A 16237-nucleotide genomic window follows, 5' to 3' on the forward strand; every position below is an offset into this window, starting at 1 on the left:
ACACACGCCTACCCACACTAACACAACAACTGTCGTATACTTTCAGCCTACATTGTATTGATACCTAGTTGTAGCCCAGCAGGCAGAATATCAGTCGCTCTTGGAGCTTCATAACAAAACAACAAAAACACATTCTGGAGACAGCTGGTCAATTTGCAGGAAAACAAATATGACAAAACCCAAGCAAGATGTTTTGTCCTGGCACCAGTGTACAGACAAAGGAACTGATATTATTCAATGAAATCAAATGAAATTGTAACCCTAACTATTTAAGCATTAACATATATAATGTTATATGAAGTCCAGTTTGTTGTCTTTTCATGTAGCAGCAGATGTGCTTCATATTAAATAGATATTCCTCCTCTCAGAGTCTATGCCAGGCATCTGTTATTATTTATTGATCCGATGACCCACTTTACAAGGAGGATATCATTACCACTTTCCAGTAATGAAGATGTCACACTGTGTAGGAGGTCTTGGTTTTCTTCTCTTCCCTGACTTGGTGCCTATTTTCACTGTTTTGTGACATAAAAAAAAAGAATAATTGAGAAATACTTCTTTTTGCACTTACCTTATAAAGGAGTTTACTTTTATTTATTTATGTTTATGTTATGAGCAATTCAAATGTTTGTCATAGAAGCAATTCCTGTGTCATAAATTGATGATTTTAATTGCACTAAGGCTACTGAGTTGAAATAATTGCAGGTGCAAAAACTTGGAAATCTTTATGCTTAAGTATCATATGTGATTTGCACATATTAGTGACTTGTTATGGGGCTGCAGGTGGTTGCAGGTATGGGAAGTGTCAATAGATGATGCCTCAAAGACTTATTATTGGTCATCAGTGGTTTTTGGCTGGTTATGAAGCAGGACCTACCTTTTACATTGTCCATGCAGTAGACTTAAGAGATTACTTAACACAAGTTCCGTCTTTTGAGTTCCTCTTTGTCTATGAGCCATTTCTGGTTCCTGCCATCTGGGAAACACTGCCTCTGATTTAGTTGTTTGTTTCTATAGAGCCATGCTTTGTGATCCTGAAAGTGTGTCACCTTTTGACTTACCATAGAATCAAGCATTACACCTCTTAGCTCAATGCATTGTGCAGGACTCTAACCCTGCAGAGAACTCTGTTACCGTTGGGTGGGACCTGGTCGATTTCATACAAGATCTTTTCCTTGGCATGACATATATGCTAAATAGGACAGTTTGACATTTTGCACTGCGGCTGGCGATGGATTCAAAAGGAAAAGGTGCAGCTGTTGCTCTGCTTCCGTGTTAACATGAAGACATATTATGTGTGTTTGCTCCTGCCTGTGTGCATGTACATTTGTTTGTCATGTGTTGTGCTCCGTTGGTAGCCAGTGTGAATGGCAGGTGTCATCCGTGCCTCCTTGCAGTTAAGTTTTACGAGGGCTTTTGTAAGTGTGAGGTTGCTGTTCGTGCTGTCAGCAGCACGCTGTTACAATCCTTGACCTCGGCCTGCAAAGTCAGAGCTCTAGATCTGTTGTTGTAGGACTGTGTGTCTCGGTAAGCTAAGCAGCAGTTGGCGTGCAGCCACACCGAGCTCTGTGTCATGCAGAGTTGCAGACACCGAGGAGCTTATTCAGACGCACATACAAACACTTAAAAAAGGATATACAGGCCCATACATATAACTCATGCCAATTTCAAGCTAATGTTTTCAGACAGTTTAATGATCAATAATTAGAAATAATGAAAGCCTGATTATAACAATAGAAATGGGTTGTTTCTCAGCATACGTCAATTAAGTAGAGAAATCAAAGGTTGAAATAAAAAATCTGTCACTCAAAATTGTTCCTGCTCCGACTCTACCGCTCGGTATTGTTAATTAAAAATGTAGATAAGTGGTGCTATGAATATAAAACCCACATCATTCCTCATTAGTTCAATGGAAATCCCAGTCAGTGATGTTAAAGTCTACTGTTCACCATACTTCTGGCTGCTTTACATATACGATGTGGTACAGAGTAATGTCCTCGTATGAACATTTTTTCCAGGGAGCCTGGTCTGAGTGAGTTGACGTCCTTGAGCCACACAGTGTTCTGGAGAGGCTGCTGCTGTGTTTGTTGAGTTCTTGATAACAGTAGAGTTGTGACAGGACGATAATTCAGCACTCTGGACCCACCACACTCACTCAGACCTATTTTTCTTATGCTCTTCAGTGTCTGGTTCCATAGGTAAAAAATCAATTCCAGGCAAGTCAGCCAACAGCTCCCTCGACACTGCTGAGTCTGCACATGTGAGAGTACAAAGAGGATTTCACATGCACACAGTTGAGAGCATGGTGTTTTAGTATGCACTGACAATGCTGCATGTGTGCGTGAGTATGTGTGATTAACCTCTTCTGTCAGGGGAGCAGGTGGGGCTGAGGCTTACATCTAGTTTTGCAGTTCAAACACACCCGTCTCCACCTCTCCCTTCTTCCTTCACACTCTTCCTGGTCCTCCATTTTGCTTTTATTGCCTCCATCCAGAATAAAACATCCCTCCTCCACCCTGACATCAGAAAAATGTAAAAAGATTCACAACCAGTCGTACCACCTGCTGAACTCTGTTGATAAGAAGTTGCTGGATGAATTACAATAAGTGTTAAACTTAAATGTGTTGAAGCCTTGTGTGATTCCCTCCACCCTCTTTTCTCCCTGCCTGTGCGTGATGAAGCTGTTTATACCTCTTGTGGTATGATTCACTGAATATAGATCTATTGTTAACACAATTAACACTTAGGGAGTGAGATATCGGGATGTGATTTAAAACTCAAAGTGTTCATTCTTCAAGTGTGAGGCAGGGAATCAGTTTGTAAGATTGTAAGGATGTAGGTAGGTTAGCAGGTGGGTTTTCAGTTAGCAGCTGGGCAAAACCACTTTAAAACAGGCCGGTCACAAGACATCTGGTTAAGTTTTGAAAGGCTTGCTGAACACAGGCGTCTCTCCGACTGAATAATGCTTTGTCTGACATTGTTTCTGATATATTTACTTGGAAGGCTTCTGTATGAACTTGTCCCACTCGGTGTAATGGGACTGTATCAGCTCTTCAGTGAGAGCGTTTAGGATTAAAGCCGCTCATCATCAAAACACTTTACTTCCTATGCTTTATTAATGTGTGGCTTTACATTCTCTTAGCAGAAAGGCACTCTGGGAATTGTAGGATAAATATTCTGTCTCGCACGATGAGGACTGCCTGGATGTGAAGTGATGACGTTATTGTTTCTCTTCTGCTCTTGTTTTAAAAGATAGCGTAGCATATTTATATTCAGCTTTTTTTTATTTGTCAAGTGAGTGGAAGAGACACAAAGACATACAAGAAAGGTCATGAGGTTGAAGTTAAACCCATGATGTCCTTAACTTGTTGCAACAGGAAGTCCTTCCTCATTTCTCAAGCCTTCTTTTCTCACACATGCTTTCTTCCTTTGCTCTCCTCGTTGTAATTTTCTGTGTATTTAGAAAGCTGTGTGTTTTTGAGTCATTCTCTGAAGTCAGCATTTAGTCACCACCTCACTCAGCAAGAAGAATAAGCCACATGTACTCCTGACCTTAGTTGTGTCCCTGGTGCTCTGATGAAGGCCTTTTTATTTGCATCTTTGCAATAAAATGTGTGTGTGGGGTGTATTTTGCATTTGTACGTAGTGGCTCTAAATTTAGGCTGTGTAGGGCTTAAAGGAATAGTTTAGTTTTCCTTGTTTCCTTTCCTTTTTTAAATACCCCTCACACTTTTACTGTAGACCTTGTCACCGCAAACATGTGACCTGTGTCTCCTGCTTCTGTTTACATGTCAGTGAGGAGCTTCACTTGGAAGGTGTAGTGCGAGGGGGGTTCATGATGTCCTAGAGGTCCCAACCCTCCACATACAAGCTCACTGACCAGCAGTAGTAACGAGTACTGAGTTAAAGTGGTTGCAACGATGATACTTCCTCCAGGAAGTCTATCCTGTGTAACAGATCCACCAGCTTGAAGGCTTAAAATACTATCATGGGATGGGATCTCACAACTCTGGAAATGTATCACAGTGACAATCATTTTTACTTTAGCCGTGAGGTAAACAGAAGAAATACGGCATTTATGTTACGAATCAATCTACCAGCACCATGTATTTGACCCGCTGTACAGACCTGCATTTATTTATATATAAAAGTGTATATATAAATATATGTTTTGTTTTTGCTGGAGCCCTCTGCGTTCGCATCTCTTCTGAACTAGCTGTCATTCAACTGCATAAGGTGGCTTTTTTCACGCAGAGCTGATGTTTGAACATGGCCTACATAAAAAACATGTGTACTGCTAGGACTACAACTGGGATATTTACACGCACATTGTTCAGTGTACGGATTCCAGGGTGTAGAAATTGCCCTAGAAGCTAGCATGATGTGTTGTCATGAGAAGCCGTTAGCACTATCCAACATCAACTGAAATCAAAATCTAGAAAACACATTGAATTTTAAGATAGAAGTTGCATTTGCATCCTGCTACTTCCACTTAGGTTAACTTGAGTAAACCCTCTAATGTTTGTGTTAATCCTTTCTTTCTCACTCTGCAGGGCAGGACCAGCAGTGCTGCGAGAAACGGACGCATGAAGCATGAGAGGGTGGAGCTGAGGCTCAGCTGACCCTTCCCCTTCCTTCTCCTCCTTTCCCCCCCCCGTGCTCCATTCGATCAGCACCTCCCCCCTCCCTTCCCCTCCTTTCCCCGTCCTGTGTCCCTCACCCTGTTGGATCTCGCCCATCTCGCCTCCCCTCCTCCTCCAAACATCAATCAGCCGTGCCCAATGTACTCCCCGGAGCAGGAAAACATCTCCACCACCGCCTCCACCAAAGTGCCAGTGAAGTATGGAGAGCTCATTGTGCTGGGGTAAGCAACAGTACATTACAAATACTCATCTTTACATCCATAAAACACCTGTGAATGTATCCTAATGTCCTATCCTAAATGTAGTACAAAACTGAAGGGACTTTATGTTGTGTAGCTTCAGCATCATCTGTGTGTATTGGCCATGAGTGTCTGTATTAGTCGGTCTTGGATCTATAAATCAAAGCTGATAATGGTTGGATGTGTTGGTCCCAGCTATGTTGCAGTTTTTATCTCAGTCCCATCAGTGTTTCTAACGCTCCCTGTGTTTGAGTGCTAGTTTGGAAACACATGAATTTGCTCTGCACATGGACCTGAAAATGTGACATGTGTGTTTTCTTGTGGGGTGTATATAATGAAGGCAGTTACATGTTTCAAACCAAATTCATCTCCTGGCCATCAGTTCTTGCCCTCTTAATCTGTGTATAAATCAAAACACAATACACACTCCTGTTGGCAGTGTCATGGTGTTAGGCTGATTGACAGTGGAGGTATCACACAAAGAAGCGTAGCAATGTACCAAAACATGGCATGGATGTAAACAGTCAACATATAGAGATACGCATGTCTAACCTATTGATATCGTATCACTTACTACGTAATACTTACCTACGTGAATAAGTACGTAAATACTTACCTACGTAAATACAGTTACGTGAAATACGTACCTACGTAAATACAGTACGTGAAATACTTATCTACGTAAATACAGTACGTAAATACAGTACGTGAATACGTAGCTACTTACAATATATAAGTAAATACGTACCTACGTAAATATAGTAACGTAAATACTTACCTACGTATATAGTACGTAAATACTTACTACGTAAATATATAACTTAAATACTTACCTACGTAAATATAGTACTTAAATACTTACCTACGTAAATACAGTACGTGAATACTTACCTACGTAAATACAGTACGTGAATACTTACCTACGTTAATATAGTACGTGAATACTTACCTACGTAAATACAGTACATGAATACTTACCTACGTGAATACAGTACGTAAATACTTACCTACGTAAATATATTGTGAATACTTACCTACGTTAATATAGTACGTGAATACTTACCTACGTAAATACAGTACGTAAATACTTACCTACGTAAATACAGTACGTGAATACTTACCTACGTAAATACAGTACGTGAATACTTGCCTACGTAAATACAGTACGTGAATACTTACCTACGTAAAAATAGTACGTAAATACTTACCTACGTAAATACAGTACGTGAATACTTACCTACGTAAATATAGTACGTAAATACTTACCTACATAAATACAGTACGTGAATACTTACCTACGTAAATACAGTACGTGAATACTTACCTACGTAAATATATTGTGAATACTTACCTACGTAAATATAGTACGTGAATACTTACCTACGTAAATATATTGTGAATACTTACCTACGTTAATATAGTACGTGAATACTTACCTATGTATATACAGTACGTGACTACGTTAGCAGTACGTTACTATAGGCTACGTCAGCTGACGATGAATCCTACTGCCAACTTATTGATAACGAGTGGATAACCTATTCGGAGTAATTTATTACACGTGTTTCTACAGTACAGCTAGCGTTCAGCTAGCGTTTTGGGAGCTTATTGGAGTTTGAATATAGTATATAGGGTCCCTGTGAGTAGCTCATCCTCACTTCTTCACAGCACGTCTTGATGAATACATCACCCCACCATCAGAGAGCATGGAGGATGCTGAGAGGCTGCGACAAGAGTACATTCAAGCCGTTCTCCAGCATCAGCATGACGTGAACCAAATGGCACTTTTCCAGCTCCGTTGTCCAGACGCTCTGATACGTTTTAAATAAGTGATACGCTATCAATGTTTGACATACGTATAATAGTTTGTTATATATTCGTTATGTATGCGTCAGCTACAACACCGCTGTGGAAAAGTTGGACGTATTTGTACTCTGACACATTCTGAGCTACTTTTCATCTACGCCGGCATTCTGCCATACGGAGCTGTGTGACAGGGCCGTGTGTCTGGCGTGTTCGTCTGCGTCCTTCAAACGATCACAACTTACCCTTAATTTATATCAACGTATTGCCGATATTTCGTATACGCCAGCATACGTTTCTGCCATACGGATATGTGTGACAGGGCCTTAAATTACAGTGGGAGAGATGCACAGTCTGAACACTAATTAAAGAGATAATCATAACGTAAGAACAATTGCAATAGTGGTACCAAAGAGAACAACAGCTATTGTTCTGGTAAAAGACCAAGTGTCCTGAGGGAATATACAGTATGGATTTAGACACGCTTGTTATTGGTCAATAATCTTGCTAAAACATCTTCTAACAAGCTCATCAAGCCTCCACGTTTCATTTGAAGAGCTGTCCACAAGATGTGAACAAATGTGTTCCTGGAGATACACCGGAAATGCTTTTCTTTGAGTGTACGCACAGATTGGACTGTGAAGAGTTTGAATTTAGTGTTTTTGGAGATAAATGGTTGAAATATTAGAAGATGAGAATAATTTTGGCCCCAAGCAGCAGATACTCATCATTAAGACCTTCTTAGAATCTCTTCCTTCAGAGATTTGTTTTTGACTCAAGTCCACATACTCAGCTGTAGGAAAACCCTCCCACCCCACCCTGCATCAGTATAGAAGACCTATAACACACACACTTTCTCCAATAACAACTGACAGAGAAGGACTTCCTTTATCTGTCCGTCTCCTGTTTATTCCCCAAAGGGCTATTCCACTCCACTCCCCTTCCCAGCCCACTCCACAGAGGAATGCAGATGTCGGAAAGACTCCTTACACACACACACACACACACACACACACACACACACACGTGCACGTACAACACAGACACACACATTTTTCATGTCTCACACAGTTGGTTTCACAACTGACTCACAGTTTGTTGTTCTGGGTTGTGCTGGAGCAGTATCGTCAGGGAGATGACCGTGGAAATGTTCCCTAGTGGAAAAACGCAGCGAGCAGTAAACGCTGCTCGCTGCCTTTTACAAGGGAGAACCCCTGTTTTCCGTTTTGTTCTACTTTTTCCGCTCCTACTTTTTAAATTCTAGTTCAGTGGGGGCACTTATAGCTGGATGACATACTGCTTAGTGTAGTGAACATTTAAATATGCTTCTGGTGTGTGGCCCATAACCCCACTCACATTATTACAATGCTTTACCCCGGGAAGCTAATCCATCACTGTGACACTCAGGACAACTCGGGACATAAATGTTTTGTACATGGTCTCATCCTACGTTGACTTGTGCCTGTACTGAACAGAGTTTGCTTTACGCACTGCCGCCTTCCCTCCTGTAGCATCATGTCGAGTGGGAATACACTACAGAAACTAGCATGATGGGTGAACAGTTAAAGAGTCATGTCACAGGTTTGACGAACATGTACATTTAGGCCTGAAAAAGAGAATGGGGTCATCGACTCACCCCGATAACAGACTGATGTTGTTTTCACTTCTGATTTATGGATAAGACAACGAGTCTGAAGCCAGGCTAACCCTGGAATAGCACATCAGTGTTGTGGAGGACAACATTTGTTTTTATCCTAATACTGAATATCTTAGTAACAGTTCTATACTTTTGGCATTGAGATCTGTTTTCTGTGTAGTAATTATTCTTGCTTGCTTGGTTTAGATTTACTAAATCAAAGACAATTGTGGTAAATTACTTGTACTAACAAAATTGCTCAACTATAGTGAACTCCACCCGTCGGGTTCTCCCAGCAGGCTGAAACAAGTGCAAGATGTAATTGTGTGACTCACGTGTGACGAATAACAGGCTTGCAAATGAAAATACTCATGGAGAACCCCATCAACACCTCGAGCAGTGTTGTGTCCGGCCTCCTCGCCAACCGCGGTCCAACATTACCATGTTTGAAGCTCAGTGATGCTAATAGCCTAATCTGGAGGAATGCTGCAGTGTCTCTGGAGACGATCTGTTTAAAGGCGGGCGTACTGGACATCCATGTGGCTTTTTAAACAACTGTGACGTCACTGGATACATTTCAGTCCCTCCGTCTCCGTCTGTCTGTGTAAATGTGTGAAGCTTTCATGAAATGCAGTGTCCCATACTTTACAACAGCAGTACAGCTGTGTTGCATCGGCATAAGACAATATAAAATACAACACCAGATGGTTGTGAGTTCAATACCAGGGCTGCCACCATTGTGCCCCTGAGCAAGGCACTTAACCCCGAGTTGCTCCAGGGAGACTGTCCCTGTACTTAGTTCACTGTGAGTCGCTCTGGATAAGAGCGTCCGCTAATGTAAGATGTAATATTTTGTTATAAGACTCCTGTATCCTCCGTCGTTCTCAACAAAAATCCCGTCCACACAAGCAAAGTTGGACGAAAGGTTGAAACGCATACACAAAGCTACTGTACGTTTACTAAAATACCTGTGTAGGTGTGGACAAAGCCGTAGTCTAATAACCTTCGTAGCCTTTGTAACACAAGTAAACAGACACACAGAGAGTTACTCAGCCATAGGCAGTAATTACTCACACATATAAATGGTCGCTTGTTGCTGCACACTGAGCTTTAGTTTACTAGTGTTTGAAGGGAACACACACACACACACACACACACACACGCGCTGTGGGAATTAATGAACACAGTACTAACACAGGCTAACCTTTCCCTCGTGCTGGTCCTTTCTGCCTCACTGTAGGAACAACCTGTAAATGCACACACACTTTAAACTGTGGCCTTTGTTTGGAGAATATCTGGATACATGTATGTACACATGAAACGTAATGCTACCCATGGGAACCTGGGTTTGAACTGCCAACAACACGTTGAGCTTTCTCCAGCAGACTGCCCTGCCCTCTCTCCGGATACGGGTTGAACTCTGCCATAGTTACTCTCTTGCCATGGTTACTCTTCCCAAACGTTGCTGCGGCTCTGTTCTCTCACCATGGTTACCCATAAACCCTCCCAGCGTTGTTTGATCCCTGCAAATCTGCTCTCTCTGAGAAACATTTAGCTGCAGGCTGGGCGTCCTTACAACCTTTCTGTGGCGTCTTTACTGGACTCGGTGCAACGGGTGGTTTTACTTCAAGAGTCTGATTGGTCAATGACACGTTCCGGCTGTGCTGAGGTCGTATACAGCGTGACTAGTTCTGCTGTAGTCGCAGCATTTACAGACATTACACGTGCGTCTGCAGCCCTGGTTTAGGACAATAAACCCTTTGTTTCTGAATGCTCTCACCTGCGATAGTGATTATTTATTACGGTTGCTGTGTTGTCGGGTATTTGTAAAGTTTACCACTGGATCCCTGTTTTTGTGGAAATCTTGTGAAGAGTTCTGAAACCCTAAAAGTCGGTAATGATATATGCTCTGGAAGTCAAGAAATGATTTCCAAAAAATCTATTAATAATTACAAATATAAGCTGAAAACGGCAAAATTCAAGGTCTGTAGGAAGCAATGTATTGTTTGGGTTTGTCTCCAGTATAGTTACTGTATATCAGTGAATTCAGAGGAGTCCATAACTTCTGTGGCTTCTGGATGTCATAACAATGTTAAAGTGGCGAGCTGTGTTTATGAATGTGGTAATGTTTATGAAGTTGTGGTTCTGTTAGGAATATCACTTCACACTGGTAATGTTATCTAACACATGTGTTTGCAATAAGGAATAAAACCTTGTGTAACCTGGGTGTGCTCGCTGTTTGACAGCAACCAATGTGTTTCATACACACACATTTCAACCTGGAAAGTACAGATCGAGTGTTTAAATCATTGGCTTCTTTAGCAAATGTGCACTTTATTTCTCCTTCAAGGTTTTCTTTATTTCATTGCGTATACCTATCCTCTAGTTTAGCTTTTAAGGGAGTACCTATTGCTATGTTGAATGAGATATTTAGAGAAAATGCAGCACAGTAAGTGTTCTGTCGGGAGTCACAGAGGGTCCATTCTGTCGGAGGGAACGCCTCTGTTTATTCTCCTTTTCCTCAGCCGTGCATCGGGCTAAATGAGTGTCTTTGTGTGTTTATTTTCTCAGCCTTTCTGAGGTTATGATTGGAGGGCTTTGTTGTATATGGAGACATGATGTGCTTTTGTTCAAATCAAATAAAAAAGCATGTAAGAAAACTGTGTGTGTGTGTGTGTATGTGTGCATATGGTCTTAGGGGCATGGAGGGAGTGCACCAAAATGCCTCAAGTATTTTCCGCAATCACCTATTGTTCTGTGTGTGTTTATGTTTGTGTGTGCAGGTACAATGGCTCTCTGCCCAACGGGGACCGAGGCCGACGTAAGAGCCGCTTTTCGCTTTGTAAGAGACCGAAGGCAAACGGGGTGAAACCCAGCACAGTTCACATCGCCTGCTCTCCACAGGCAGCCAAGGTGAATATACACACACACACACACACACACACACGCACACACACACACACACACACACACACACACACACACACACACACACACACACTACAGTATCATGTAGTCATCCCATGAATCACAAAACCCTACACATCAGCATTTTCAGTCCTTTTCTTCGTGGGCTGAATGTTTACGTGGTGGTGATTTATGTTTCGAGTAAGTTTCATGGCTATAGTGTTCATCAAACATATTACAAACATATAGAGTGATAAAGAAAATACATATGCATGAGTTAGAAGACAAGCGTTCCTTTTTCCTTCCCTTAAAAAATGGTCGTCTCTGTAGGTGCATGATTTTATTTGTCTGACAACATCAAATAAAACTCACCCAGTTCAGTGAGTTTAGCCTGCGCTGCTCCACCAAAGGCTTTATTGAAATTATGTTTGCTTTTTGTTCTGTGATATTAAAGCAACACAGACACACACGCACACACACACACACACACACACCATCAACAAGACAGGAAAAGGAAAGCGTTCAGCAAAACGTCCCTGAGTTAGCAGAAAAGGGAAAACGAGCAGGTTCAAGGCTGTGTCGAAGTTTAAACAACGTTTTTAACGACGGGTTTAACTAGAACACGCTGAAGGTTTATAAGGGAAACCAATGTGAACGGTCCAGTGGAAGGTAACGGAGCGTTTACTCGCAAAACCCTGGGAAGCACATGTCCGAGTGTTTCCATCGTCAGTTATAAGGCCTCCCAGAAATCTGGTAAAATAACAGGGACACGCACTTCTCACACAGTCCAGCCTTCTAGCTGCTGTAATTTAAAGAGTCTGGAGGAGTGATTGTCCTTATCTGTCCTTTGGGTGGTCCTGACTGAAAAGAGGTTGTGACTACATACTCTTCACCCACTCCACCCTTCCTATTAGTATCTATTGTTCTCTGCAGGGATCAGTGAGCAGACGTTTTTGCAATAAAGCATGTTCAGTTTCAATCCTCGTGTGCATTTCAAGTGAACAGTTTGATTTGAGAGCATTTCACTTTAGCTTTATTAGTTTGTGTATTTATCCCTTTCTGTGTTCACATCTCCGTTCTTCCTTCTGTCCCATCAGGCCATAAGCAACAAAGACCAGCACAGCATCTCTTACACGCTGTCTCGAGCCCAGACGGTGGTGGTGGAGTACACCCAGGACAGCAATACAGACATGTACCAGGTAACAAGCCTCAGCGTTTACAACCACTTATAATCCTTATTCTTTCCACCTCTCTCCCGCCTGCGTGAAAAATATGGTGCACTTTTGCTAAGTTAGTTCTGAGGAGATACTCAGATCGGGGGCGGATTATTGTATCATCTCACAGGTGGAATACATCGTTATCGTGATATGCTTGTTTGAAACTTGTTGGAAACACTTCTCCATGTCTCTTCCCCAGATCGGTCGATCGACAGAGAGTCCCATAGACTTTGTAGTGACGGACACGGTGGCGGGCAGCCAGAGTAACGCAGACACCCAGTCGGTCCAGAGCACCATCTCCCGCTTCGCCTGCCGCATCATGTGCCAGCGCACGCCGCCTTACACTGCACGCATCTTTGCCGCCGGCTTTGACTCCTCTAAGAACATATTCCTCGGGGTGAGCTGTGTTTCGTCTGCTGCTTCAGATACTTCTCGGCTAGTGTGAGAGAGTAAAAGATGAGAGGAACCATGTGAAGGGAAAGTAAGAGAGGAAAAGCTTGTGGTAATACGAAAGATAAAAAAACCTTTAACCTGTTTCCTTTTCCAATCATGTTTGCTTTTTCAATTTTTCTCCCAGCTCAAGCAAGTCATGCAGACATTTTGGCATCAGTTTTCAGTGTACAACAAACTGCTGCTGCAAGTCAAGAATGAGTTTTCCATTACTATATTTGGTGTTGGAGTGCAGAGAGAGTTGTCCCAGAGAAAGTCCCAATATAAATAAGAATGACAATATAGCTTCTGAACGTTAAACAACTGAGTGGCAAGATGTCGTTATTACAGATGTTCAGAACATTTGGACTGTCCCCGTGCTGATCACACCGTCTCATTTCTTCGTTTCCCTCAGGAGAAAGCTGCTAAATGGAAGACGTCTGATGGTCAAATGGACGGGCTGACCACCAACGGCGTGCTGGTGATGCACCCTCGAAACGGCTTCACCCAGGACTCCAAACCGGGCGTCTGGAGGGAGATCTCAGTTTGCGGCAGCGTCTTCACCCTGCGGGAGACCCGCTCGGCACAGCAGCGGGGAAAGATGGTGAGAAAAGATGCAAAACATGTAGCGCCACATTCACTGAACACGGTGCGTTCAGGGTGCTCAGGACATTCAGAACAGATTCACATGAGGAGCTTTCACAGTCAGGGTGTGTTCAGAGTATCTTCAGATTAACATGACATTGTGGCTTTGGAAAGGAACTGTGCCTTTTCTTAAGATGATGATGATGATGATGATGATGATGATGATGATGATGATAACCTCACAAAAGAGGCTCGATAGCAGCTGATAGGCTGCTATAACTGTTTTGTTTTTGCCATTTGGGGGGCAGCGGAAACATCTTGTGAACACAACATGAACATATCATCACTTTTTAGGTTGATATGGTGAACTGTGCACACACAACTGCAGACTGTAAGTCCAATGTGGTCTCTGTTTTTGGTCTCTAGCAACTCTTGAGGTGCTACATGCTCCAGCTAGTCTCTAACTGTCTGCTGTTTGGTGCTGAACATGAAGAGTACAGCGGAGTTTAGAGCTTATATTTAGCTGGAAACAGCTGGCTCTGCATCAGAGAACATCCTTGTGAGAGCAAACCAAAACAGTAGAGTTGTGTGCCGGAACAGCTGATAATGAGAGACAATTAAAACTTGCTATAAATCTCCTTATAGCAGAGGGGGGCGGGGGGGGGGGGGCTGCAGATTCAGTTGATAATTCTCTGTAGGTTCATCCCAACGAGAAACCTCCTGTTACGCTGTCACATTGTTATTATTATATATTATTATATTATATATATTATATGCACAAAGCATTTAACAAAACAAAGCCATCATTAAAAACAAAAAGTGGTTAGGTGCTTTTTCTATCTGTCTGTCTGTCTGTCTGTCTGTCTATCTGTCTCTCTGTCTGTCTGTCTGTCTGTCTCTCTGTCTGTCTGTTGTCTGTCTGTCTGTTGTCTGTCTGTCTGTTGTCTGTCTGTCTGTCTGTCTTTAAGTTTGTCTGTCTGTCTGTTGTCTGTCTCTCTGTCTCTCTGTCTGTCTTTAAGTTTGTCTGTCTGTCTGTCTGTCTCTCTGTCTGTCTTTAAGTTTGTCTGTCTGTCTGTCTGTCTGTCTGTCTGTCTGTCTGTCTGTCTGTCTTTAAGTTTGTCTGTCTGTCTGTCTGTCTGTCTTTAAGTTTGTCTGTCTGTCTGTCTGTCTGTCTTTAAGTTTGTCTGTCTGTCTGTCTGTCTGTCGTCTGTCTGTCTGTCTGTCTGTCTTTAAGTTTGTCTGTCTGTCTGTCTGTCTGTCTGTCTCTCTGTCTCTCTGTCTGTCTGTCTGTTGTCTGTCTTTCGTCCGCTCACTCCAACTCTCACACTGTCGTACCAGCTCTGCCACTCAGACAGCAGGAGGTCAGTCAGAGCGTAACACCACCAGGAGGTTATCGGGATGCCGTCCCCATGGCAACAGGTCCGGCTGTCAGAGCTGTGTGTAACAGGACCTTGTAAGGGGATCCTCCGGCTGACGTCGGAGCCTCTCAGCCAATCATAACGCTCCCGCTGCCTCGTCAGCGTGGCCACCTGTGGCACATGTCTGATTGCATTTTGTTTGTTGGTGGTCTGTTTGATTTCTATTCCTCTCCAGCTCGCCACCCACGACAGACACACCGTCAACCACGAGCACACAGTCAGCAGTTCTAACATTAATCCATCTCTATCTGGTGTCCCACCTGTTTTCAAGTCTCTGCAGCGCAGCACAAATTAACAGCTCTCTTATCTCCGCCTGCCCTTTACCATCCGGAGAGTTAACTGTGTGTGCATTATCCCCCGCTACAGAAAACACTCATGACTTCACAGTTGATTGATTATTTAGATAGTCTGTTATGGGAAAGCACCTATTTTCATTATGTACGGTGACAGAACATGATGGCGTTATATTGTCATGCTGAATGCACTCAGGAGTGGAGACCATTCAGTGGAGTACTTTGTCTTCCTGGGTGATGGGGATGCTGTCCAGGGCTGCACCGAATACCTCGAGGCTTCTTTCATAACGTTCATATTCAAATTCTAAATCAACATTCAAATGTTAAGAATGTTTAAAAAACATTGTATGTCCATTCATTGTGTTTAAACCCAGTATTTCTGCACAGTTGCAGATAATGCAGGTGGCTGCGTAGTATTGTTTCTGACTCATGTGGTCCAAAAGTCCAAATTGATTGCAAAAAGACAGATTTAATCATCAGCCTCTTTGCTCTCCTGCTCGCTGCACACAAAGGGAGCCATGCACGTTAGTAACAGGGCAGTCTAGCAGCACCATACATTTCATTTATATAACCACAACAGACATTTGAAGCTTTGAATGTAAACATTTTAAACATTTAGTGCAGCCCTAATGGTGTCACAGACATACTACAACGTTTGCAGGTACTATTATGCAGATGTAAAAAGACAAACAATCACATTTTTCTATTTCTATTAGTCTTCAGAAGTTCACCCTTACTGTGAAATCGAAAATTTGCATCCAGCCACAAACACTGAACAACAATCCACATTAGCTTTGCTGCTATAGTCATTGCTAATGTGTGCAGGCTAATTAGCTGCAACGCATTAAATGGCATGTAAACATACAAGTTTGTTGAGGTGGTGTCGTTCTTACTCTTCAATAACAAACACACGATCTGCCTAATGTAAGCTACAGTTTCCTCTGTGTCTTGTTCCCTGCCAGCTGCTGTCAATCAAACAGACAAAAAGCATTTCTGATATTTCCCCACAGACCTTTTTTGATAATTAATGACCAAATTTGATGTCAGCTCAACAATAGACAGTATTT

General features: G+C 42.5%; 1 protein-coding gene across 1 annotated transcript in view; it reads left to right on the forward strand.

Annotated features, from left to right (window-relative positions):
• Positions 1 to 16237, forward strand: part of peli1b (pellino E3 ubiquitin protein ligase 1b) — a 35048-nt gene that overhangs the window by 13716 nt on the left and 5095 nt on the right. Inside the window, exons 2-6 of the mRNA XM_029449879.1 lie at positions 4554 to 4864; positions 11105 to 11234; positions 12326 to 12427; positions 12645 to 12842; positions 13290 to 13478. Of these exons, the coding sequence (XP_029305739.1) occupies positions 4782 to 4864; positions 11105 to 11234; positions 12326 to 12427; positions 12645 to 12842; positions 13290 to 13478 (702 nt within the window). The 5' untranslated portion in view covers positions 4554 to 4781. The remainder of the gene's footprint in view (positions 1 to 4553; positions 4865 to 11104; positions 11235 to 12325; positions 12428 to 12644; positions 12843 to 13289; positions 13479 to 16237) is intronic.

Source organism: Cottoperca gobio, chromosome 15 (assembly GCF_900634415.1).
Source record: "Cottoperca gobio chromosome 15, fCotGob3.1, whole genome shotgun sequence".
Classification (NCBI taxonomy): Eukaryota; Metazoa; Chordata; class Actinopteri; order Perciformes; family Bovichtidae; genus Cottoperca; species Cottoperca gobio.